This window comes from Puma concolor, chromosome C1 (assembly GCF_028749965.1).
Source record: "Puma concolor isolate L17-30 chromosome C1, mPumCon1.1.hap2, whole genome shotgun sequence".
NCBI lineage: Eukaryota > Metazoa > Chordata > Mammalia > Carnivora > Felidae > Puma > Puma concolor.
This window is the reverse complement of record NC_141674.1, coordinates 129,671,303-129,696,177: the sequence shown is the minus strand read 5'-3', so window position 1 is coordinate 129,696,177 and position 24,875 is coordinate 129,671,303. Positions and strand designations below refer to the sequence as shown.

Below are 24,875 nucleotides of genomic sequence, written 5' to 3'. Positions count from 1 at the left end.
TGTAATAAATTCTCTATCTTCCATTACAGTGGAAGCTCTTAAAGTAGGATGCTTATCTATTCCCCAGTAGTATTCCTAAGGCCTAGCACACGTAAGTAAACTGTTCATTAAGAAAGTAAGATTTAGGGGCGCCTGGGTGGCGCAGTCGGTTAAGCGTCCGACTTCAGCCAGGTCACGATCTCGCGGTCCGTGAGTTCGAGCCCCGCGTCGGGCTCTGGGCTGATGGCTCGGAGCCTGGAGCCTGTTTCCGATTCTGTGTCTCCCTCTCTCTCTGCCCCTCCCCCGTTCATGCTCTGTCTCTCTCTGTCCCAAAAATAAATAAACATTGAAAAAAAAATTTAAAAAAAAAAAAAAAAAAAGAAAGTAAGATTTAAAAAGTGGTAGAGTGGGGGAGGAAGTGAAGACAAAAGGAGAAAGTGAGAGCAAGACAGAATAGGAAGATACTAATCTACAAGGCAACCAAAAGTTGCTGGCAGAACAAGCATTCTGTACTAATATATGTCATATCTGTATTTGGGATATCCTTAATTATGTGGCACCACTGTTTCAAGAAAGATTGGAGAAAACTCATACAGAAATGGTTCTCAAAATAAGAAACAAATTATCACTGGTCCTTTACTTTGATTACATTATAGTAAACAATTAGCATTAACTTGTGGATTCAGAACTAGTTAGTACTTAAAAACAAATTAAAAAACACACACACACACACAAAACCCAAGATAACAAAAAAGTCTACTGCTAATACAACTATAAAGATATTTTTCCCCACTTAAGTCAGAGGGAAATTTGTCCCTGTTCCCCCAAGACATAAAACTATAAGAATATATTAAATATTATTTATCAAGTTATTTTATATATTAATAACCTGAACAAATCTACTCAATGGATTATTTTCAGCACTGTATAAACAACTACTATAAATACCATTCAATCTAAAACCTAGGATGATCCCATTTAGGTACAACACCCAGAACATTCAGATATTGAATCAAGGCCTGTTGTTAAAAATGGAAAAAAAAAAAAAAAAATGGAAAACAAGAACAACACCCTAAATGGCCCATTATTCCATGCAGTGGCTAGTATTACTGTGTGCTTCCCATGTGTTTGTGTTAGAGAGAGTCCCATTGTTCTATAGTCTAAGCCCATGCCTTTTACTACCACTCATGTTAGAGATTACTTAAGTTTACCACCAAATTACATGAGAAACCAAAATGCAAGCATATTACCACAACAATGAAAATAAGTCTTAAGAAGTGACAAATTTCAATTCACTACTGCCCCCCACACACCTAATACATGATTGTTGATTTTTTTTCCCCTACAATGTAGGTGTTTCATAAAATTGACCAGTTATTTCCAAGACATGAAGACACACAAATGTCCATTAGCAAGCAAAAAACATAATTAATAATAATTCAGAAAAAAATTTAAGTTTTTTGGTAGGATTAATTCTTAGGATAGAGTTTGCAGAAAAGCATACAATGGCTTTTCCAATATTTACACAAAAAGTTTATTTTAAATTTGTCAGCTTTGACAAATTATAACAAAATTCACTAGTTTAATAAATATCTTGGGATTTTTGATATTCTCTTTTTCATTTTTCAGGTATAAAATACCATCAGTAAACACTCAAGAACAAAGAAAAAGACATAAACTGGCCACTAATTAAAAACATCCTTTCCTTCAAAACTGTTACACCTGAACTTGAAATTATTCCTGTCACACACATTCTACTGCATTATATTCCCTGTAAGAATTTTTTCATTTTAGAAACACAAGCAATGCCGCATAAAGTTATATATGCACAGAATTTTGAGAAAAAAAGCACAAAGTGCAGCATACTTGACTGTTTCTATTTGATTATACATTTCACCTACATTATGAATGGGCTCCTGGATTGTGTGCAAAAACCCTGTTAAAGGCTCTCATCGATTAAGTAAATCCATTAGAGTGAGTTAAATTTAAAACAATCTTGTAAGCAATGCATTCAAACAAAGGGAATTTGAAACCAAGAGAATTAGCCCTTAAATTGCTTTTAAGAACAAATGGTCTTCGGTGCTTAATTCTTCAATGTCAACACCAATTTTATTATCCCAGTGATTATTTTGGCATTTTTCCTCTGGGTCTTCATTACCTAAATTAAGTTTTTCTGGATATGCAAATACAACTACAAGAAATTGTGGGATATTTATCTAGAGTAGTAGTACAATATGCTATACTGCATCAATTATTTGTATATTACAGGCAAAAATAGCTCCAGCACTTTGATTAAACTATTAATTACTTTAATTTCCATTAAATTGCACGGATGCAAACAGAACCAAAATAATATACCACAAAAGCAGAACCTATATATGTAATTTGACTTATCTTGCACTACTAACATTTTCAAATGTCAAATTGCTTGTAAGGTAATGGCAAAAAGAGAATGATACAGGTTAGATCTGCCTTTGATGGGTTTTACACATCAGTCACTGCTATCAACTTTGCTGAGATTCTGATATGACAAAATACCAGAATTTTGTCATTAACTATTCCAAGCTAGCTTGTGGCTATATTGCCATTTAAGACTGTAAACATTATAAAGTCCTATAGAGAGGAACTTAATAGCTATAGAATGGTCCATATCATTTCACAAAAAATGAGTAGATATTACGTGGCAGGCATAGGCACAGAAGATACATCAAGTCAGTAATTGGCTGGGAAAGGCAGAGACCTGATACCATTTCTAGTCCTTCTGGAGCTTCCGTCTTCTGTGGCAGGTTCAGAAACCCATCCATTGTCTGAAGCTAAGAAATGAAAGGTACGCCCCACCTAGGAGCTGTCCCATACCCTACCTGTGAGCTGTCGCCGTCGACTTCGGGTTGTTTCACAATCTGTGGAACAGGGTGTAAATTTGGACCAAACTGTGAAGGTGCAGTCATCTCGACACGGGACCGTGCATTCTTGCACAAAGGGAGGCATGCCATTTGTCTGCTTGAGGCATTCCATCACTTCTGCCGACTGGTTATCATCAGAGATGCAGGAGACCGCTTTACAAGAAAACAAAACAAAACAACAACACATGGATTCGTTTGTATTATTTTGATTCAATCAGTCTGCTGCTGGTTCTTCGACAAAATAGCAGAATCCCCCCAGTGTTTGCAAATTTGGTTATCACTGTGACTATGTGTGTTTAACATAGCTAACCCTATTTCTCTCTGGAAATTAAAGGTTTACCCTTGCCAGTGGAGGTATTTGAGGATTTAATTGGTTTCATTATTAATCCAATTTAGTTACATTGACAGCAACCAAAATAACTTTCTGTAATTTATTATACATGAGCTTGTATCTGGTCTCGAGGGATGATCTAAAACTAAAAGAATATGTAAGAGTAATAGAGGACAAAAAAGGACAAAACCATTAAAATCATGTGAATTCTTCCTAGATTTAATTTACTTTGCTGGTTTAAATGGCACTTGTAAGAGTGGTCCTATTTTCACTTCACAACCAGTATTTAAAAAAAAATGGGGTGCCTGGGTGGCTCAGTCAGTTAAGATCCAACTTCGGCTCAGGTCATGATCTCACAGTCTGTGAATCCTAGCCCCACATTGGGCTCTGGGCTGACATACAGCTCAGAGTTTGGAGCCTGCTTCAGATTCTGTGTCTCCCTCTCTCTCTCTCTGCCCCTCCCCTGCTCATGCTTTGTCTCTCTCTGTCCCCAAAATAAATAAAAACATTAAAATTTTTTAAAAATGTGTTGCGGCATGTGGGTGGCTCAGTCGATTAAGTGTCTAACTTCGGCTCAGGTCAGGAGTTTGAGTTCCACATCGGGCTCTCTGTTTTCAGTACGGGGCCTGCTTCAGATCCTCTGTCCCTCTCTTTGCACCTCCCCTGGTCACACTCGTTCTCTCAAAAATAAACGAACATAAAAAAAATAGTAAAAAAAAGATGTTGTTTCTTAGTAAACCTTTCCTTATTAACATTTTAGGATCAATGAAAAATTTTCAATACTTTTTTCTCAAGTATAGGCGTAATCTATCCAGATAATTCGCATTACAGATACCCTATCAATGGCAGTTATGTCTCATTCACAGCATTTTTCAATGAGAATGCTTCTAGTCATACCATAAAATAACCAGTAACCTTAAGCAAAATTTCATAAATACTTTACCTCAATTCTGTATTTGATTCTTTGAGCTAGTGACATTTATTTAAGTATAAAGGATATTTTTGTGCATCTTTTATTCACCCTAATTATGGAACCTCTAGGGTTGTGTCTATATTCTCTAGACCCGTGTTTTGCAACCCTGGAACTATTGACATTTTGGGTTGGATACTTTGTTGTGTAGACCTGTGTTTCTTGTGCACTGTAAGATATTTAGCAGCATCCCTGGCCTCTACCTACTAGATGCCAGCAGCACACACATCCTCCTGGTTGTGAAAACTGCAAGTTCCAGACATTGCCAAATGTTGCCCTAGGTGAAAACTACTCTTCTAAATGGATTCCTAGCTATGGAGGTTTATGAGAAGACACAGATTCTATGGCATGCCTTCAAACCTACTGCATCAACATCTCTGGGGAAAAAAAAAATTCTAGGAATATTTTTGCCTTTAAGTGCCCCAGGTGGTTCTGATGCAGCCTTTCCACTGACAACCTACATTTGGCATCGTGCCTGTAAATATGGTGCATGTTATTGGATATTTGCTGAATTCATCATCCTAAAGAAATCATAGTTTAGGGTCATCTTTATTACGACTCTAAAATCCACCAAGTTACAAGCAAAAAACCTCCCACAGCTTAGGATCAATATTGTTAAGAATACTTTATATAGAAACTTCTGTAAGGCAGGCTAAGTGTACATAGGGGCTCTATTTAATTGCCCATTCTTCTTATATTCTGAATTCCTTTCATTATTCTGAGCACAGACAATTCAGTGTGTGTGTGTGTGTGTGTGTGTGTGTGTGTGTTTTAACTGAAAGCCAAACCCAGTGTATGTTTTAGGACCAAGAAATTAGCTAAGATGATAATGGGTGCACACACACTTCCCCATTTGTGCATCTGCTCTGTGGCAGGTGGGGTTATTCACGGATTTTGAATAATTTGTTTTGATTTTTATTTGCATCCTAGGAACAAAATCCACTGCACAAAAAGCCAACATCCCCGTGTTTGGCCTGTTGGGACTATTATAGTCATTAATGATGAATACACCAACATACTTTATCTTAGGGAGGGTGCAGGCAAATGTTACTGGAATTGCATGTTTAGATAACTAATCTGCAGTCAATTTAGGTGACTTTTATCTTCCCAAGGTATATGTTTCCCTTAAGATAACAATGTACTGATCAACATCAAGGGGAAATTGAAATACTCTGTAAAAGCATTGATATTTGAAACCTGAACTCCTATGTATATACAAATGAGGTATTTTTTTCGATAAAGTTTTTTTAAGATAATTCTTCATGTAAGTTTATAACTTGACAACTATGATAAACATTCAATGGTATTTTGAAATTCTGCAAATTACATTAGCATATACTAGACTTATGAATGTCTATATTGACCTATTTTACATTAATGAAAAAGCATTAAAAATTAATAATAACTATAGCATATGATGTAATCCATAGACATTCTTGTCAAATGGTATGAATGCAAATTCCAATTCCAAACATCTTGAACTGAGTTATTTAGTCTTTGTGCTTAGACTCTCCATCTTTAAAATGATAAGATACCTATAACAAAGAGTTGTGAGAAATCTTAAAACAGTATCTCTTGTACACTAAGGGTTCAATAAATGCTATCAATTATAATCCCTTTGTATTTATTTTTTTAATTTTAAGTTTTTTAAAAAATAGAGCAATTTTTAATTTATTTTATGTCAAGCAGGCTGATAGTTCTCACAGGTATACATGTACACACTATCATTCTCCTTGGCCTTACTTCTTCCTTGGTCATTCCAAAAATCTGAGGGATGAAGGAGAAAACCATGATTGAATCTCACAGGATTCTGGCACTAAACTTCAAATCCCCATTACTCAAACAATATGTCAAATATGACAAACCTATTCACTACATTTTAATTAGGTTAGGTAGAACAAATCAGTTCCATTGCTCCTATACAAATAGGTGTATTTGAGTCATCTAATGGAGACTTTAGGGAGTTCTACGGGCCAAAGAAAGCATCCACAGTTGTAGCATGAAGTTGGATGACACCTACATTAATCTCAAGATCCCTGCTGTGTGTTATTACTGATGGTCTCTTGACCCAAAGATGAGTGGCAACTGACACACTACAGATCATACAATCATCAGCATACAGTCAGGCATTATTGTTTTCAGATTTCTCCAAGCTCAAGATTCTAAAAAAATCACTAGACACAAAACTATAAATCAGTATTTCCTTCTTGGGAATGTTCTAGTAGAAGATTAATCATTCAATAAACATTTATTGGATGGCTGGATACTGAACTATATACTTTACTAGACGGTAGGAAATTACTGAAGAAATATCAAGCACCAAGTCTGAAGGACTGGAAAACCAGGAAACAAAAAGAGAAGATATTTAGAGTAAATGAGTGTCACTAGTAGCTACTGGAACAATCCAATTTAGAGCCTCCTTCCATTAGGCCAACTCCTAAGGAAAAGCTATTTTTTAAATGTATTAATTACTTTAAATCTAGACTATAGTTCTTAGTCATTAAAGGTATGTAGATTAATCACGTCAGAGAAATTCTTTTAAGAAATACTACTGAAGGGGTGCCTGGGTGGCTCAGTCGGTTAAGCAGCTGACTTCAGCCTAGGTCATGATCTCACGGTTTCCGGGTTTGAGCCCTGTATTGGGCTCTGTGCTGACAACTCAGTGTCGGGAGCCTGCTTCAGATTTTGTGTCTCCCTCTCTCTGTGCCCCTCCCCAGCTCATACTCGGTCTCTGTCTCTCTCAAAAATAAAATAAAAAACGTTACAAAAATAAATTAAAAAAAAAAGAAATACTACTGACATAGCAAAGTGTACTGATAAAATTATACACCCTGGTGTCAACAGAACTAAGAGTGACTATTTTGTTGCTGTTGTTTGTTACCTTGGGCAAGTTATGTCAACTCTCTGAAGACTCAATTAACTCACCCATACAATGAGAAGGAGAACGCCTACACCATAAATTGATGCAGATGAGGTACTTAGCACAGTACTGAAGCACTTGGCACATTCGACTGGAGACTGACCTAATTTTATAATGAAGTCTACTGGAAATAAAAACCTAACAAGCATCAGGAAAGAAGAATCTACCATCACTTGTCTTGGTTCAGGAAAAATTCTCCAAATCCCACCAATTAGTCTTGACTCCTAAGAAGTGTAACTGGAGTCTCCTTTGAATTATACTGTTGAGGTCAGTAGCTTCTTCCCAAGATTGCATGGCTCTCCCAAGGATATTGTCTGTTATACTTCCAAGTGATGCTCTGTGTATTCGGTTTACGGTTTACAAAAAGGAGTCTAAGCTACCAGAGGAGAGAACTACAAAGAAACAAACAAATCCAAGGCCCGTTGGGAATTCCTTCCAGAAGCACTAAGATCAAAATCCTTAACTCTTAAGAATTTCATGAGAGGACAGTGAACATTTGCACAGAAGAGTGCTGCCCACATTAGCAACTTTTTATCTCACTCACCGAGGTGGTCCTATCCAGCATAGACACGTGCCATGCCACTGTATGCTAAAGCTGAATTTTTAACATCTAATATTTAGGGGCATTTATCAGACTTTTCTGACCATTAGAACCATTAACGCTTCATTTCTGATCAAGAGAGGAGATAAGGCCAGAAAAAAATCGTTCATCCCCTAAAATCAGGACTACATCTTAAAGTCATTTTCTCTACTTATACAGTGGTCTTAACATCAGACTTTGCTTATACACCTGGATCTTTATTACCGACATTTTGTTCCCTGTTTATCTTACTAAACTTGGTCCATTCACTCATCCAACCATCCATCCAGTCACAATAAGTAACTATAAACAATTATGAAAGCATTGTGTTTACACATACATATACATGTACATGAAAATAATCTGGCCTCTGGGAGGCTACAATAGTGGCAGTAACAAGAGTCCACAGTACAATGTTGTAGTCTCCCTAATGGAGATAACCAGTGAGGAAACTTGATATAGAAAGGAAAAGTAGGTACTTTAGTCCTAAATAGAAAGGATGCACAATAGGCAGGCTGAAAATAAGCCATTAGGGAGAATTTATCTGTCAGACATCTGCTATTTAGTTTAACTCTGAGTCCTGGGTCCTTTGGATCATAGCAAATCACTTGCAGGCCACAATCTAGAGCAAATATTTCCTTTTTGGTGTTTTTAAGTAGTTAAAGTACTCTACTACACTAGTAGGCAAAGTCTATGAGGAAGGGGAGAGACATTTACTACAGACTCTTCCTGTCATGCATTTCTACCTGAACTGAATTGTTTAAGGGATGGCAATTCAATGTTCAATGATAATCCTTTATTAAACTTGGAATATTGTTGTCTTTGCTGGAGGAAAATTGTACTCTTGGGTAAAATTAGCTCCAATAGCTGCAGAACAATCTCGTTACTGGGCACTGTTGGAAATGTAGCTACCTTAAGCTTTGGACAGAAAGTTGTCAGACTAGCTGTCTGGGACAGCTGAGTATTCTTAAGGAATAATGGAGAAGCAGGTGTTTGAGCCGAGCCACTCAGACAAGCGCTCTCATACAACAGTCACCTGGTAAATGGGTAGGGCAGGGGTGACCTGGAACTCTCCAGAAACCTTTGTAAAGCCCAAGGTTGTATTTTCCCATTCACAGTAGCTAACACACATAGAACGGAGTTCAGTTTCTTCACCTTTCTCATAATTACGAGACAAGCTGAGACTTGGAAGAAAAAAATAAATAAAAATCACAAAAAGAAGACCAGAGTTACTAATAGCTTTCCCCTGTTACCTCACTCTTTTTGATTTTAGCAGCATGAAAAGGAATGCCCTGACTCAAAGTGTAAATTTATCTGATTATTCAGAAGAAACAAAGCAAGGTCCTCTATGAATTCTCAGTGTGTCTGAGTTAATTTTTAAAGAACTACCTGCTGTTCAATGTGGGAGGTTTAGGCAGCCTTCTCAGGCTTCCATGAGGACTCAAATCATCAGATTATTAACTATTACTAAATAGTTAGGCTTTCTGCCCCCTGTCACCTCTAGATTCAGATATTCAGACATGCTGTGATAAAATGGTGTTCTTCTCAATTATGTTATGAGGAGGGCAGGGGTTGCTGTCCTTGTAAGAAAGGATGATGTCCTGCCTGGGAAGACTAAGTGTGTGATGGAGATTGCTACTTCCTGTCTGTTTACACTCCTCACCTTCACCAAGGACAACCACATTACTTGATCCACACTGCTCTGGACTAGAGTCCAATTGTAACAGTTGACAAGAAAGGTTAAGAAGAGTTTCTTTCAAGAGGCCATGATTTCCAGGAAACAGGAATGACATGCTAGAAAACCAGAGGGGCTCTATGAGCTTGCTGTCCTGCAACCCTGAGCAGCTTCGAGTGCAAAGCTCTATTTACATGCAGGTCATGGAGCAAAAAGGATGGACGACAGCTGATCAGCACAACCAGCATGTTCTCTATGTCAGGTCCTGCACTGTGGCTGGGGATACACAGATGGAAGAAATGTAGAAATAAAAGGTCACTACCCTCAGGGCCCTGCAAAAGCATAGCCCTGGGGCCTCTGGCACTGGGCAGAGAAGCTTTCTGGAAGGACTGACACAGGTAAGCGGAGTAAGATATATCCAGTAAAAACAACTTGGGCCAGGCCAGGGGCTTGACATACCACAGGCCTGTGCCGAGAGCCAGCACTATGGTGGGCTGGCTTCCTTTCCTTGCTAAGCACACTCCCAGGACTCTACTTCCCTATCTTTGAGAAGATCCATCATGCATAGAATTACAAGGTCTGTATCTGGGAAGTTACCAACCTAATGACATTATGCCAGGCTGCCCATAGCATATATGGGGTCTGGTGTGATAATGTAAGAAGATGTCATAAACCAAAAGTCTAAGGAATTAAAAATTAACATTAATAAATGTGTCATCGATTCATTCTATTCTGCTACCTTAACGTATTTGCTTTCATAAGGACTTAGCTAGGTTACAATAAAAATTCTGAGAGGACTTCAAGTTTTAGTCTGGAATGTGCCTGCACCCAGTCCCACACCTTAGCCCCCTTTCTTCCCTTCTCATTCCCAGTTGAATTCTACCCCAGGAGCAACCTTCTTGCACTTGGGAATGGGACTGTTGTCAGTCCTGCAAAACTCCATTCACAAGCCAGCTGCCTGTGACCCACCTTCAGGTCTAGAGTATACACATAGCTAGACACAGCTTTCCTCAGGTCAGACTCACAAGAGGGCTCTTTTGTCCTTGAAGCTTGCTTCGGGCCATATAGGCAGGAAATTCTAGGGTTCTAAGGACTAGACAGAGTTTAGATAGGGGGTGGTTAGGGAAGCTGGCTTGGGGGGTGCTCCTTATGCATGAATGGGAAGGAAGCTGGAAGAAGGCCAGAGAAGAGCCCTCAAACACACAGGAGTTAGAGGAGACCACCTCTTGCTGAGTCTAAGGGCAAAACTGCATTCACTTCCAATTATTTTGATACAGACTGATGTAATTGTCCTTAAAATCTCCCTTGTTGGTAGGTAATCAGGAAAAGTACAAACGCCCAATTAAAGCTATCTCAGTTTGGGCTCTTTTAATTAGTGTCCTTCCTATTTATAATAACTCTTTTAAGGTAGATTCTTTTCAATCTCCCTCTTTCAGCCACTTCCCCTTTTGACATCGGGGTATGGAACCCAGCAAGGGTCTTGGATTGCCAAGAAGATCCTTCAGAAGCTCTCTGGGACTCTTCCAACACCTGCAGTGGCCCTTGTCCACTTGATGACTGCTGACCTTGGTGTCATTCACTGCTGGAGTCTCTTCTCAAGCACAAAACCTCATGGTGATTCCCTCTCAGCCTGTTCAGGGACAATATTCCTCTAGCTGAGGAGGCCTAGCCTGTCCTGGTACCTGCTGGGGCCATGTGATCCGTGCCCTGGGGAACCCAGAGCAGATTCTTCTGTTATGCCTGCCAGACAGCACCAGCAGCCACCTCACCCTCCCTGGGGCAGGCAGGAACTTCTGGAGACTCCACAGCAGAAGAAACTCTGAGAACATCTGGGGAGCCACTAAGGCCCTCCTTATGGAGTGGGGCCCCTGTAGGTCACCTCTTCCCAGAGTTCCAAACAGAACATGGAGCACAAACTCTTCAGCTTCCTTCCCTTTCATTAGCCAAGACCTCTACCCTGACAACATCAGCCCCGAGTCAGAGAAACCAGCACGGACATTCATTCAGCTCCACTTCCCCTTTCCCCAGGTTCTTAGTGTTTCTTCCCCAGGACCCACTCTGTCAGCAAGAGGAAAACTTTTATTCTTCTTGTCTGACAGACACTTCTCCTGCATTTGCATCCATATTCCATCTGAGGTGGCCTTTACCCTGTCCTTTTTCCTAAAGCCTTAATGACAGACAGGCTGCAGAGAGAAATCTAATTAGATTAAGTGTATAAATTAAGAAGCACCTAAAAAATACGAAGCCTGCCATACACACGCTTCACCACTAGGTGGGGAGGCCCAGGACTCGTGAGCCTGGGTCTGGCTTGTGTAATGCACAGGTCTCCTAACAAGTGACTGACACACATTTAGGTGCCACTAAAGACAGAGATGGGTTCTTTGAAGCCACTGTGAAGTAAGAGGCAGGGGCACAGAAGCACTCTGTTGGAAAGCCCAACACTTTCCTTTAGTATCAGAAATGCCCCATTTTTTAAAATGCTAATTTATTTCCAGGGGATTGTTTTCCTGTTGCCACTGTAACAGATTACCACAAATTTAGCCACAAAAAGAACAAAATTTGTTTCCTTACAAATTTGGGAGTCAGAAGTTCGGCAGCATTTTCTGGAAGCTAAAATCAAGAAGCCATGGGGACTGGTTCTTTCTGGAGGCTAGAGAGAATCGAGTATCTCACCCTTTGAGACGTCTAGAGGCCACCTACATCCTTCACTGCCAGGCCCACAGAGTATCAGCAGCACATCTCCCCAACCCCATCCCTCTATCTCCTCATCATGTTGTTGAGTCCTCCCGCTACCTTATAAAGGCAGCCATGATTACATTGGATCCTCCTGGGGATTAACCCTCCTGGATTAACCTGGGATAATCCCCACCTGAGGATCCTTAACTTGATCACATCTGCAAAATCCCTTTTGCCTCATGACCTTCACAGCTTCCAGAGATTAGACCTTGCCACTTTGGGGGACTATTATTCAGCCTCCAACATAGAGGAGAGGTGTTTCTTCTTAGCTCTGAGGTATTGCCTCATTCGTTAGAATAAGAACCAGGCCTACCTCATGTGTTCCCAATAATAAGGAACACAGATTTGACAGACTTGCCACGATTTTCCCATTCCATGTTCTCACAACTATTTTGTTTTAATTCTTTTTTTTTTCTTTTTGCAATTATCTGGCATGGCTTTCCTTAGTAATCCAGGCAACATTTATTATTTTTTTTAAATGTTTAATTATTTATTTTGAGAGACAGACACACAGAGAGAGAGAGAGAGAGACAAAGAGAGAGAGAGAGTTCATCTGCATGAGATTGGCAGACAACAAAGGAGACAGAGAGTTCCCAAGCAGGCTCTACACTGTCAGGGCAGAGCCTGATGCAGGGCTCAGCCTCATGAACCATAAAGTCATGACCTGAGCCAAAATCAAGAATCAGATACTTAACCTACTGAGCCACCCAGGTGCCTCCCCCCAACCCCGACCTTTTTAATATTTATTTACTTTGAGAGTCAGGCTACCTTTAGAATTACTCTTCCCATACACTGCTTGGGGTATCCTTAGAGAAAACAGGTAAGTGGACTTCTTTCTTATTCAAGATCAAGCATAATTAAGAACCTAGCGGTGCCTGTCTGGTTCAGTTGGTAGATCATGTGCCTCTTGATCTCAGGGTCATGAATGACTTCAGGCTCCATATTGGGTGTGGAGCCTACTTAAAAAAAAAAAAAAAAAAAGAATGCACATCTGTATTAAATACAAGTGCAGTATTCTGCCGAATACCAGCACCTGGGTCAGTCTGAGCCAGGCAAAATGCAAAGCCACTTCCCCCCATCCAATTTTTATGCTTCAGTTGTTGGCTTCATGAATGAGTGAAGGAAAATCTCTTCAGAGAAATACTCGAATTGAGAAGGGAGTGAGAATAGCTAGAGGTAATAGAGACTTCCATATCTCAAAAAAGAAGACTCACTGTATGCTCTCTTTCACAGCAAGCATGTCTTGTTGTCTCTACTAAGAGGACATGCTCTGAAGTGTCCAGCATGAGGGAGGGCAGCCCTGAGCCACTCCCACATCCCATTCCATGCTCAAGAGCCAAGAGCTGGCCAGGGTTAGGAAGCACATCAATACTGTCATTTGTATGCTGTACGAAATAGTCTTCCCATCTTGTCTATGCTGTTACTCCGGCTGCAGTGGACACAGACTGCTCTGATCCTCTCCCAACATGGCCAGCCCTGGTGTGGGGGAGGGCCAGGAGCCCTGGTAGTATGAGGAACAACAGGAAAGGTGGCCAGTTAGCATTGGCATTTCCTAGGCACAGATATCGGGGTTACCCTGACATGACCAAGCCAACTCCTCCACACAAGGATCAAACCCAGGCCCTTCCCCTTTGGATTTAAATCACCTGAGCTGAACCAACCAACCATTCCACATACTCTAAATTCACTCAGTGGCTATCCTAGCAATGGCATTTCTGTGACCATCAAAAGTTAGTGGAGAATTTATGTTCACTTGCCTATATCCAAATGAGTCAATTTGGAAGTAAAAGCCAGTTCTTGCCATACCCCAAATGCATTCGTTTTTCCCTTGTATTTTCTCTCTCCCTGTGCAGAGCACAGCATGTGGGAGCACAGTATTTGAAGGTCTCATTCTTCAAAACTAGAGTTTGAATAAAGTGTGTGCTTATGATTACATGCTGACTGACATACATGCAACTTTTGAGTGGAACAGCATGAATTGTGGAAATTGAATTAAACAATAAACCCATAATTGCTTGTTAGGGTGCTTTAATTGACTCATAAGTACCATATGCGAAGCTGTGTGGCTGCAGGAGCCCAATTATAAACTTGCTTATGGAAAGATACAACTCATTTTGCATGTTGGAAACATACTCCCCAATTATTGTTGCCTTCTCAGAGAAAAAGCATTTTTAAATAAATAAGAAATACTTAGTGAGCTCATAATGTATACTTAGTCCCTAGGTAACCTTGAAGCACTTTATTTAGGTTCTAATACAAGATCAGAAAATGTGCAGTTAAAAAATGCCCATTTACTTTATTCCAGGGCCTCTGTTAAGCCCTGGAGCTCTCTGTGTTCACAGCTAACCAAAGAAATGCACACGGTTAGGGCTCTTGACTTAAGGGGCTTTTTCCCCTCTAACTAAAACTGACAAAAGTAAACATTTATGGAAAAAAAGAGAACAAAGTAAAATTACAAACAATGCATCAATTATATTTAAAAATGGCTAATACACATGAGGGCCACAGAGGAGAAAGCAGTGAAATCTTAAACTCTGGCTGCCGATGACTGTGGCAAATTCCCGAAGGGAATGCTGGGATTGGGGGTCAGTTTACCTCAGCTGTGGGCCCGTGGGAATGTGTGGTGGAAGTGGGAGCACAGGAGGTTCGTGTTGACCACTTGGCAAAATCAAGAAATCAGGGGGTTCCAGGTAAGTAGAGTGAGCATATGCTCCTATACTAGAGTGGAGAAGTAACCAGTGGAAATCCTAAATCCAAGAAGGAAAAGCATAAAATTGTCTCTCTAGGATACCATAGAGCCCATTTGTATGAACACAAGTGGTCTTGGAATATCTTTAGTTCCCCAATGATTTCCAATCAGCCACAGTGAAACCACCCAAAATAAACAGCTACAAAGAGTAGCTCATTTGTTAACAAAGCTGCCAGACAAGTCTTTTAATCTCCAGCCACTTCCTTCCCTAAACTAGACCGAAAAAAACATACACTCTCAACAGAAAGGGAGGACACGTTATGCAAACAGCTTCCAAAGTTCTCAGCCACTCTTTCCATTTAGAATGCTTCTGTGAGTCCTTCCTCCTACAGAGATATTAAAACCTGTATTGAAGAAAACCATTATAAATGCATATAAATCATCACACTCCGCAAGACACTGACAGCAATCACTCTAGGTCATGACAGCGAATATGAAGGAGCCATCACTGCATCCAACCTTGTTACACGTCAGAGATTCTCTCCCTGATTTTATAACACCTTAGAGTAGTTCCATTTATCTCACTTGACTTTCTTTCATTAAAAATAATTCAATGGGGAATGACTGCTAATGGGATAGTGTTTCTTTTGGGGGTGATGAAAATCTTCTGGAATTAGATTATCATGATGGTTGCACAACTCTGTGAATATACTAAAAACTACCAACCTATACACATACATTGGAGAGTAAATTGTATCTCAAAGCTGCTGTAAAAATGTATAATGTAAATATTCTGAATCTTGAACAAATATAAATTATAAATATAATTCTTAAGAAAAAGCTCAAAAGTCATGTCACAAAATCATGTCAGGCAGATGCTGCATTTCTAGAAATCCTGGGAATCATAAGCATTTACCAGCTACCAAAGAAATTATTCTCCCAGAAGTTAGGCTCAAAACCATTTACATTAACTTTTATAAACAAAGATGTTCCCATGAATAATGAATTAGGATTTTATCATTAATACAGTTCTTTGCAGGGCGCCTGGGTAGCTCAGTTGGTTAAGCGTCCGACTTCAGCTCAGGTCATTATCTCGCGGTCTGTGAGTTCGAGCCCCGCGTTGGACTCTGTGCTGACAGTTCAGAGCCTGGAGCCTGTTTCAGATTCTGTGTCTCCCTCTCTCTCTGTCCCTCCCCCACTCACACTCTCTCTCCCTCTCAAAAATAAACATAAAAAAGTTTTAAAAATACAGTTCTTTTCATATGTTTTCTGACCTGCAAAGTTTCATTTAAAAAAATTTTTTTCCTCCATTAAGTAAAACAAAAAACAAACTACAATTGTCTAGACTTTCTGTGGTGCCATACTTAACAAATTAGAATTCTATAGAATGCTATTGAGAGAATATGATCAGTTGAACTGTGAGACATTACAGTAATATAAGAGAATTTCTGCCCTAAGAGGGCTTATAATCTACACAGAATACTCAACTTCTAATGTGTGTGGGGAATCAACAAAATATAGAATATCTATGAACCACCTGTATGTAAATGTATTTAGAATACAAAAGCATTTCATGGTGGTTAGAGCTAAATTCTTACCATGTTTTAAAAACTGTCAGGGTAAGAAATATAAATCTTCTTATAAATTATTTTTCTCTCCTTCTTTCTCCATCATTGTCTCATTAGAGGTGTAAACTAATGATGAGATGCTTTCTCGTATTTCCAAGTCATTTTTCTCACTGCCACTAAAAAGCATTCAGATTAGATTCCTACAGAAATATCTCCCACATTTAAATTCTGTGTCTTATGCAGAATGAAGTCCTCAATTCAAATCATATGAGTTTCTTGACGTTTCTTTTATATATTTGGGAAAAAATTCATAAACACTTCATTCTACAGAATATTGCCTATAACTATGCAATATGCTAGAAGCTTTATACTCCTCCAGCCCCTATTTTATGTACACATACAAGGGGAATGTATATTTGGAAGCTTTGAAAGAATAAATATGCTAATTCATACACTGCATGTAGAAGGTGATTTATTCCATTTTTAAAGGACTATGGCAGTATTTACATAAGTTTCACCTGTAACTCTGCAAACAGCTGTTGTGCAACCAACTTCCAAATCAGGAGAAAAAAATGGGCTGGGTATTTTTTTAACAGTTGCTCTGGGCTGGACAGATGGATGGTGATTCAGTTACCCGCTGCACTTCATATAAAGGCACAGGGAAGACTTGGGCACAGAGAATCACTGCACCAAGTACAGAATAAAAAAAAAAAAAACAACCCCCCCCCAAAAAAAAAACCTTCCTCTTGGAGTACAAAAGCTAAGATTCTTAAACGCCTATATAAAACGGAAACTTTAACTATACGTATCTGCCATGAAATAAGCTATCTTGATAATGAGTGCTGTATCATTTATCAGGACGCTGAACTTTGCATCACATAATCATTCTAGTAACAGTAACTAAGTAACAAATGAGATGTGAAACTCCAAATTAAGAAGTAATTTTGAGTTCTCTATTGAAAAACAACTGCAAAGACCCAGGGTATTAATTATCTCGCTGCTACAGAGAAACAGTAAATCAGCACAATATCCACATGTATTCTCCCCACCCCTTGCCAAAGTATCCCACATTGTCTTGTGGATCTACTTAAAACATGTTCAAAGGAAATTTTCTTTTTCTACAAATGATTTACTCTTTGTAGATCACTATGAGTACTAATGCTTTACATGGGATCGTAACCACTACCATTATAATCAATTGTCTGTTATATACAAAGCTGATGCCATGTGGAAAAGACATTTATTTTCATTTTGTTGGGTCTCTTCCTCTGTACACTCTGCCAGGATGCTGCTGAAATTATGTTTATTCAATCCCCATTTTGTCTTTGGTCCCTCTGGAGACCATGCATTTGCTGTATCCTTTATGAAAAACAAATTTGTTACACTTTAATTCCGTTCCAGAGTCTCAAACTTAATAAAATCCTATAATAAAAGTCTGAGTAATGGTGGATTCAGGGATCATATTGTAGTTCTTATGCACTATATATATTCGCTAGTCATACAACTTAGCTTCTCTCACAAGACGTTTTAATGAAGAACAACTCACTTCATTCAATATGTAGATGGATTCCTGAAAAGGTATATGCAGTAAATATGAAGGAAATGAATCTACTTTAATGCAACAGAAGAGCGTGCTATCAAAAGGTTTTCCATCCAGAATAATGGTATTTAACCTCAAAGATTCATTTTTCAAAGTAAACAATGCATGCTTTTATATGAAATTGAATTTGTTTGAAGTGATATATACCCCCAAATCAAGTGACCTGTGATTTCTTATGTGCATTTTTTTTTTTTTACCTGCTAAAGTTGGCTGAGTTAAGAGTAAAGCTGCCTTCTAGTGTCTTACTGGTTATAAGATAGGAACTTGATCTATTTTTGCCTTTAAGCACTAGGAAATAATAAACCTTCGTGTGACTAATAATATCCAGTTCATACATTTAACTACTTTGAGCTAGTAGTGGCATCTGCACAATTCAAATTACCAAGGCTAATTGGTGTCTATAACCAAAACTTCTTCTGATAATACATTGTTTCACACATTTCCTTCAAGTCTTCATAGCGCCCAAGTGGAACTTGTGTTTTAGCCAGAATTCTACACCAATGACCAGGACCCAAACACAATCTGAAGATGGAACAGGGTCAGTCAGGAGACTGAGTCTGACTCTGGCTTTTCCTATGAGAGATGCATGACCCACTCTGGGTTCAGCTCATTAAAAATCAAGTGTATTTATATGCCTAATGATGGAGATGGACCAGGTTGATCTGCCTTCCAGCTCTAATATTACATGATGACATTATAGGTACAGGCAGGACAGAACATTCTCAAATGTATTGTTGTAATCTAGGCTTTTATCAAGAACTTGCAAGATTAGCATAGATAGCTGGTACTAAAGCAAGCGTTTATGTGTAACTGTTTTTATTTCATTTGATGATGTGTTGTTAAATACATATAGCACACTAGCACACCATTGCTAAAATTCTACAATTCTGATAAAAATAAATCCATACTTCACTCAGGAAGGCATTTTATTTTTTTATAAGATTTGTTTTTAATGTTTTATTTTTGAGAGGGGGTGGGGAGGAGAGAGAGGGAGACACAGAATCCAAAGCAGTCTCTAGGCTCTGAGCTGTCAGCACAGAGCCTGACACAGGGCTTGAACTCATGAACCATGAGATTATGACCTGAGCCAAAGTTGGGACGCTTAACCAACTGAGCCACCCAGGTGCCTCAGGAAGGCATTTTATATAACACATATAAATTAGTTAGACTTCCAGGTAAAGATGGCAGAGAGGAAACATGATTATACTTCTACTTCCTTGTAAAACTTCAGTAAACTTTGTGAGTCCCTAGCACATTAAGAGAATAAGAAGGAACAAAATGGTGTCATGATTTTGGAAGCCATAAATCAGTGGGCAAGAGGCAAAGGATTGAATGAATTTAGGGAAATGTTAAATTCAAAGGTAGAAACTACAAAAAGCCAAAAGTGAACTGACTTGCAACACAGAATCTCTAGAAATGGGGTTGAATGAAAAAAATTGATTGAATAGGCCAGAAAAATCCATTAAAGTTTGTCTGAAATATGATCTGATTATCTTGAGAAAATATTTACTCAATCAGTGGAGAGTTTGGGAGTTTTTCATTTCCTGAGCTGTGTGGAAGGCAAAGGTAACTGGTTACTTAGAAGTTCTCAGTTCACTTTCCTTATTTAGAACTATTGTGGGGTGCCTGGGTTGCTCAGTCGGTTAAGTGTCCGACTTTAGCTCAGGTCATGATCTCACAGTTTGTGGGTTCAAGCCCCACATCAGGCTCTGTGCTGACAGCTCAGAGCCTGGAGCCTGCCCCTGATTGTGTCTCGATTGTTCTCTGCCCCTCCCCCACTCACACTCTGTCTCTTTCAAAAATAAATTAAAACAACAACAACAACAACAACAACAACAACTATTGTGCCTCTTTTAGGACATTCAGACCTTAAAGATCACTGATTTAGAGATCACATAATCTCAGGTTTTATTTCTGTGTTTTTATTTCTCCATTTCCAGAAGAGTAACTTTAATTTATGTATCCTTTAGATCTTTCAAGATGAAAAACAAAGGGAAGGAAAAACTGAGAGAATTAGGAACTCTATGGATAATAAAATGTTTCAAGAAATGTATGATTATCATAGTGTACTTACATACAGTAAGACTTTAGAAAATACTTATATAATCATACTAATATAAACACTGAATACATTGATCTCATAAAACTACATGATAATCATATGGAGAAAATAGGAAGTGTATCAGCATAGCGAGGGCAGGATGATACAAGAGAGCTAAGTCCCTATTAATCATACTGGGAAGACAATGATTAATGCTTAAAGCTGAAAATAAAAGATGCCACAAACCAAACATAGTTAGAGACATGATTTTAAAACAGCATAATCAGCTAAAATAGTTGAAAGTAGTTGAGACAAATGGAGGCAAGGAGAAAACCTTGTAGAATTATTTAAGTTTTTTATTTCTGTTGAAGAACTATTTGATCCTTCAAATTGAAAATCTATACATTTGATAAAACGTACAGGGATTGAAGGAGTAAAACAGATGAAAATATTTAAAATATTCCCAGGTATATAAAATAGTATATTAAGTCAAATACATAATATAGTAGATTATGTTTCATAAATACATTCTTTATAGGCAAAGCCTTTCCAATTTGTCTTCTTTTGCCAACAAACTAAAAATGGAGTTTAATCTCATATTTCATTACTCTAGACACTCTACTTACATCTTTATCTTTCTCCAAACAACAACAAAACAACAACACCAACAACGGAAGGTGGCATGTTTTTTTCTTCTATTTTGTGACAATAATCGAAATACACACAGGAAACCTAGTTCTTGGCTTTTGACATGTTAAGTGGCTGGTTGGCATGGAGGTTGATTAGACAGCTGATTTAATTTACTCTTATTTTTTAAAAAAAGAAATGTTTTTTGTTGTTTATTTTTTTAATGTTTATCATTTGAGAGAGAGAGAGAGAGAGAGACAGTGAGTAGGGGAGGGGCAGAGAGAAAGGGAAACACAGAACTCGAACCAGGCTGCAGGCTCTGAGCTATTAGCACAGAGCCCAGTGAGGGGCTTGGACCCATGGACTGTGAGAGTATGACCGAGCCCAAGTCAGATGCTTAACTGACTGAGTCACCCAGGCACCCCTGATGTAATTTATTTTTTACCTCCAGAAGGAAAAACTAGGACTGGACCCTGAGAAAAGTGTTGATAACAGAAGTCAAAATGACAAAAATGAAATGAAGTGGTTATTAGCTCATAATGAGAGATGAACTACAGGAACACCAGGGAGTACAAAAGAAAGAAATTATTCCTTAGCTGTGTGGAAAAGCTAAGGCAGCTGGTTATTTAGAAGTTCCCAGTTCACTTTCCTTATTTAGAACTATTCTGCCCTTTTAGGACATTCAACTCTCAAAGACCACGGATTTAGAGATCACATAATCTCAGGTTTTATTTCCATATTCTTATTTCTCCATTTCTAGAAGAGTAGCTTTAATTTACATATCCCTTAGATCTTACATGTCACAAAGAAATAGTCCAATGCAACTCCAAAGCAGTAGACATGAATTTTGGTAGTGAAGGCATCTCTACTCCTCTAAGCTGCTGCTTGCTAAAGCAAATAATTCCAGAAGTGAATGTCAGAGACTACCAACAACAATGAACAAACCCAAGCCCAAATAACCCAGTTTTATTCTCGGCCAAGACAGACTCATTACTGACCATGAGAGATCTGCTTCCTCCCAAATTGTGATAACTTGTGGGGAAAAGGAAGGCAAGTGTCTGAGGTTGCTTCAAAACAACAACAACCAGGAAGGGATAGTCGATGAGCTCAAATCAGATCCAAGCAAAGCAGGGGGCCTAGCTGGGAAAATGGTAAAATATTCTTAAAAGACTTGGCTTTAACACACTGAGGTACTGCTAACATTCCAATCTGTCAGTAGTCTGTTTACTTGGGAAAAAAAAATGAACCATTATTAAAGAAACCGAGAAGATTTAGCAAATATATATCAAAATAAGACTGGTTTGAGAAATTCCAAGCAGAGTTCTAAGACTACTTTACTTAACTATGATTGAGAATTCTGAAAATTATGGGATAGCAGTCTTTTTGTGGTCAGGGTTCCCAATACAAGTAGCAAATATAATGAATACATCTTCTAGTTAGGTGGGAATTGGGAATTAATGAAGCAGATAAAGCTAAAACTCAACACACAATCTTCTTCCTAAGGAGTTAACAAGAAAATTTAGTTTCTTTTTAATAATACTTTCCAAATAGTGGAAACTTAGATGACACCTATTTTTCTTTTTAACAGTGATGTGCTCTTGGCTCTATAATCTTCAATACTGATAATCTGCATTATCACAATAAAAAACATGTCTGGAGAGGAACCCAGGCATTTGAATATTACATCATTGACAAAATGGATTTGTATTGAAACCAACTGAGTTGTTATGTTACCCTTTAACAAACAATTCAGTGTAAGCTAGCTGAAGAATCCAGGATTAACTTAGCTAAATACCTTTGTTATTGATGACATAATTTTCATATGGCTAAGGAGAAAAACCAAAAGGTTATATAAATGTCTAAATTACTGATCTATGCTTTTTTAAAATTTTTTAGGGGCGCCTGGGTGGCGCAGTCGGTTAAGCGTCCGACTTCAGCCAGGTCACGATCTCGCGGTCCGTGAGTTCGAGCCCCGCGTCGGGCTCTGGGCTGATGGCTCAGAGCCTGGAGCCTGTTTCCGATTCTGTGTCTCCCTCTCTCTCTGCCCCTCCCCCGTTCATGCTCTGTCTCTCTCTGTCCCCAAAATAAATAAACGTTGAAAAAAAAAATTTTTTTTTTAAAAAATTTTAAATGTTTATTTATTTATTTTTAATTTTTTTATGTTTATTTATTTTGGAGAGAGAGACAGTGCATGAGCAGGGGACTGGCAGAGAGACAGGGAGACACAGAATCCAAAGCAGATTTCAGGCTCTGAGCTGTTGGGCTTGAACTCAAGAATTGTGAGATCATGACCTCATCCAAAGTTGAATGTTTAACCGACTGAGCCACCCAGGGCCCCAATATTTATTTATTTATTTTTGAGAGAGAGAGAGAGAGAGAGAGAGAGAGAGAGAGAGAGAAAGAGAGAGAGCATGAATGGGGGAGAGCAGAGAGACAGAGAGGCATAGAATGTGAAGCAGGCTCCAGGCTCTGAGCTGTCAGCACAGAACCTGACATGGGGCTCCAACCCATGAACCGTGAGATCATGACCTGAGCCAAAGTCAGATGCTTAACCAACTGAGCCACCCAGGCACCCGAGATAGACAATTTTTTTAAGAGAAAAAAAAAAAAAAAAGAGAGAGAGAGAGAGAAAATCAGCTTAGCTTTTTGCTAAGATATTTTAGTATAATTTCTGTAACTTCTTTTTAATCTAGAGATTTGGGTTAATTACAGATTTTTTTCTTTTCTTTAACATATCCTAAATCCATCCTTCTTTAATTTTGGAAGGCAATTCCTTTTCTTTTTCCTTCTTTCTTTCTTTTTTTTTTTCATTAACAGAGACAGAAAATAGTGAGCTCACATTCTCCCCCTAATCTTCGAGTATAAGTAAGACATGTTTTATTCCACCTCAACCATTCCTCTTCAAAGAAAAATGACTTTGAGTCCTTTAGGGCCTTGGACTACATAGCCCACCCTCTACAACATATTCAGGGACGTTCACCAAATGAGTTATGTTATGGACTGAATATTAGTGTTCCCCAAAATTCATATGTTAAAGCCCTTACCCCTAATGCCATGGTGTTTGGAGATGGAACTTTGGGGGACAATTAGGATTAGATAAAGTCATAAGGGTGGTGCCCATGATGGGACTAGTAGCCTTAGAGAGGGAGCACAAGACAGAAATATCTCTCTCTCCACCACACATACCTAGGAAAAACCATGTAAGGAGCTAGCAATAAGGAGGCCATCTGCAAGCCAGAATTTTACTCTGCTGGAACAATAATCTTGGATTTCCAGCCTCCAAAACTGTGAGAAAATCAATTTCTCTTGTTCAAGTCAACCAGTCCATGATGTTTGGTTATGGTAGTCCAAACTAATGTAAATTATAAATATTATAGCATTTTAAAACTGGAAAGGTACACAGACATAACTCATTCCAAGGGTTAAAAACTGGTGGCCTTTTGAATTAGACTGCAGACTTGTTTTGTAGGTATTCATAGAATTAAAAAACACTTTAGGGGTGATGACTGTAATTTTATAGAAGAGTCATTAGTGTCAATGGCATCCCTCCTGCCATAATAACACATTTTTGGAACTTGCTTCATGCCTGTGTCTCTGATTTCTATTGACTCTCTCCTTGTATACATGAGGAAACTAAATTTCAGAGATGTCAGGTGACTTGCCCAAGCTGAAGCAAGTAATTAAAATGAAAAATAGGTTTAGAATCCAGATCTCTTGATACCTTATCTGGTTTTCTACCATGTAACCTGTCTAAAGCTTAGTTAACTATGTATTAGTTATGCTAGTTAACTACAGCACCAGGATGTGAGACTCACAAATAGTGTGGCTACTTGAAGCATGAGTACAAGGGGGAAATATCAAGTGAAAAGAAAAAATAATCATCTATTTTTCATTTTATCTATTTTTCCCAGATGGATTAATTCTAAAAAAGTGCATAGTAACTTTGAAGGTAAAATATCATTACTCTGGAAGTAAAGAGGCAAAACAAAAATTTCACATATTCCTTGAACTACTTCCGTTAATAATTCACTTCAAATTGAATTTAAAGGGTTTTGGTAGAGAAATATAATAATTGATGATAGCAAAGGAAATAACAGAAAAAGGAAAAATAGTTATGGAAATTCTATACCTTAATACTGTATTAGAAGAGTGAATAAATCTATTAAAATGCCTGTATCTTAATTTAATTATATTTTGTAATTAAATGTAATTACATTTATAGGAAACATTAAATATTATTCAAGTATTAAATATTA

The 24,875-nt window shown here is 38.4% G+C and overlaps 1 protein-coding gene across 5 annotated transcripts in view; it reads right to left on the bottom strand.

Moving 5' to 3' along the window:
• Positions 1-24,875, bottom strand: part of THSD7B (thrombospondin type 1 domain containing 7B) — a 1,494,436-nt gene that overhangs the window by 244,876 nt on the left and 1,224,685 nt on the right. For all 5 annotated transcript variants that reach the window (XM_086718478.1, XM_086718480.1, XM_086718479.1 and 2 more), the window contains one exon: positions 2,841-3,035. In XM_086718478.1, the coding sequence (XP_086574604.1) occupies positions 2,841-3,035 (195 nt within the window). The remainder of the gene's footprint in view (positions 1-2,840; positions 3,036-24,875) is intronic.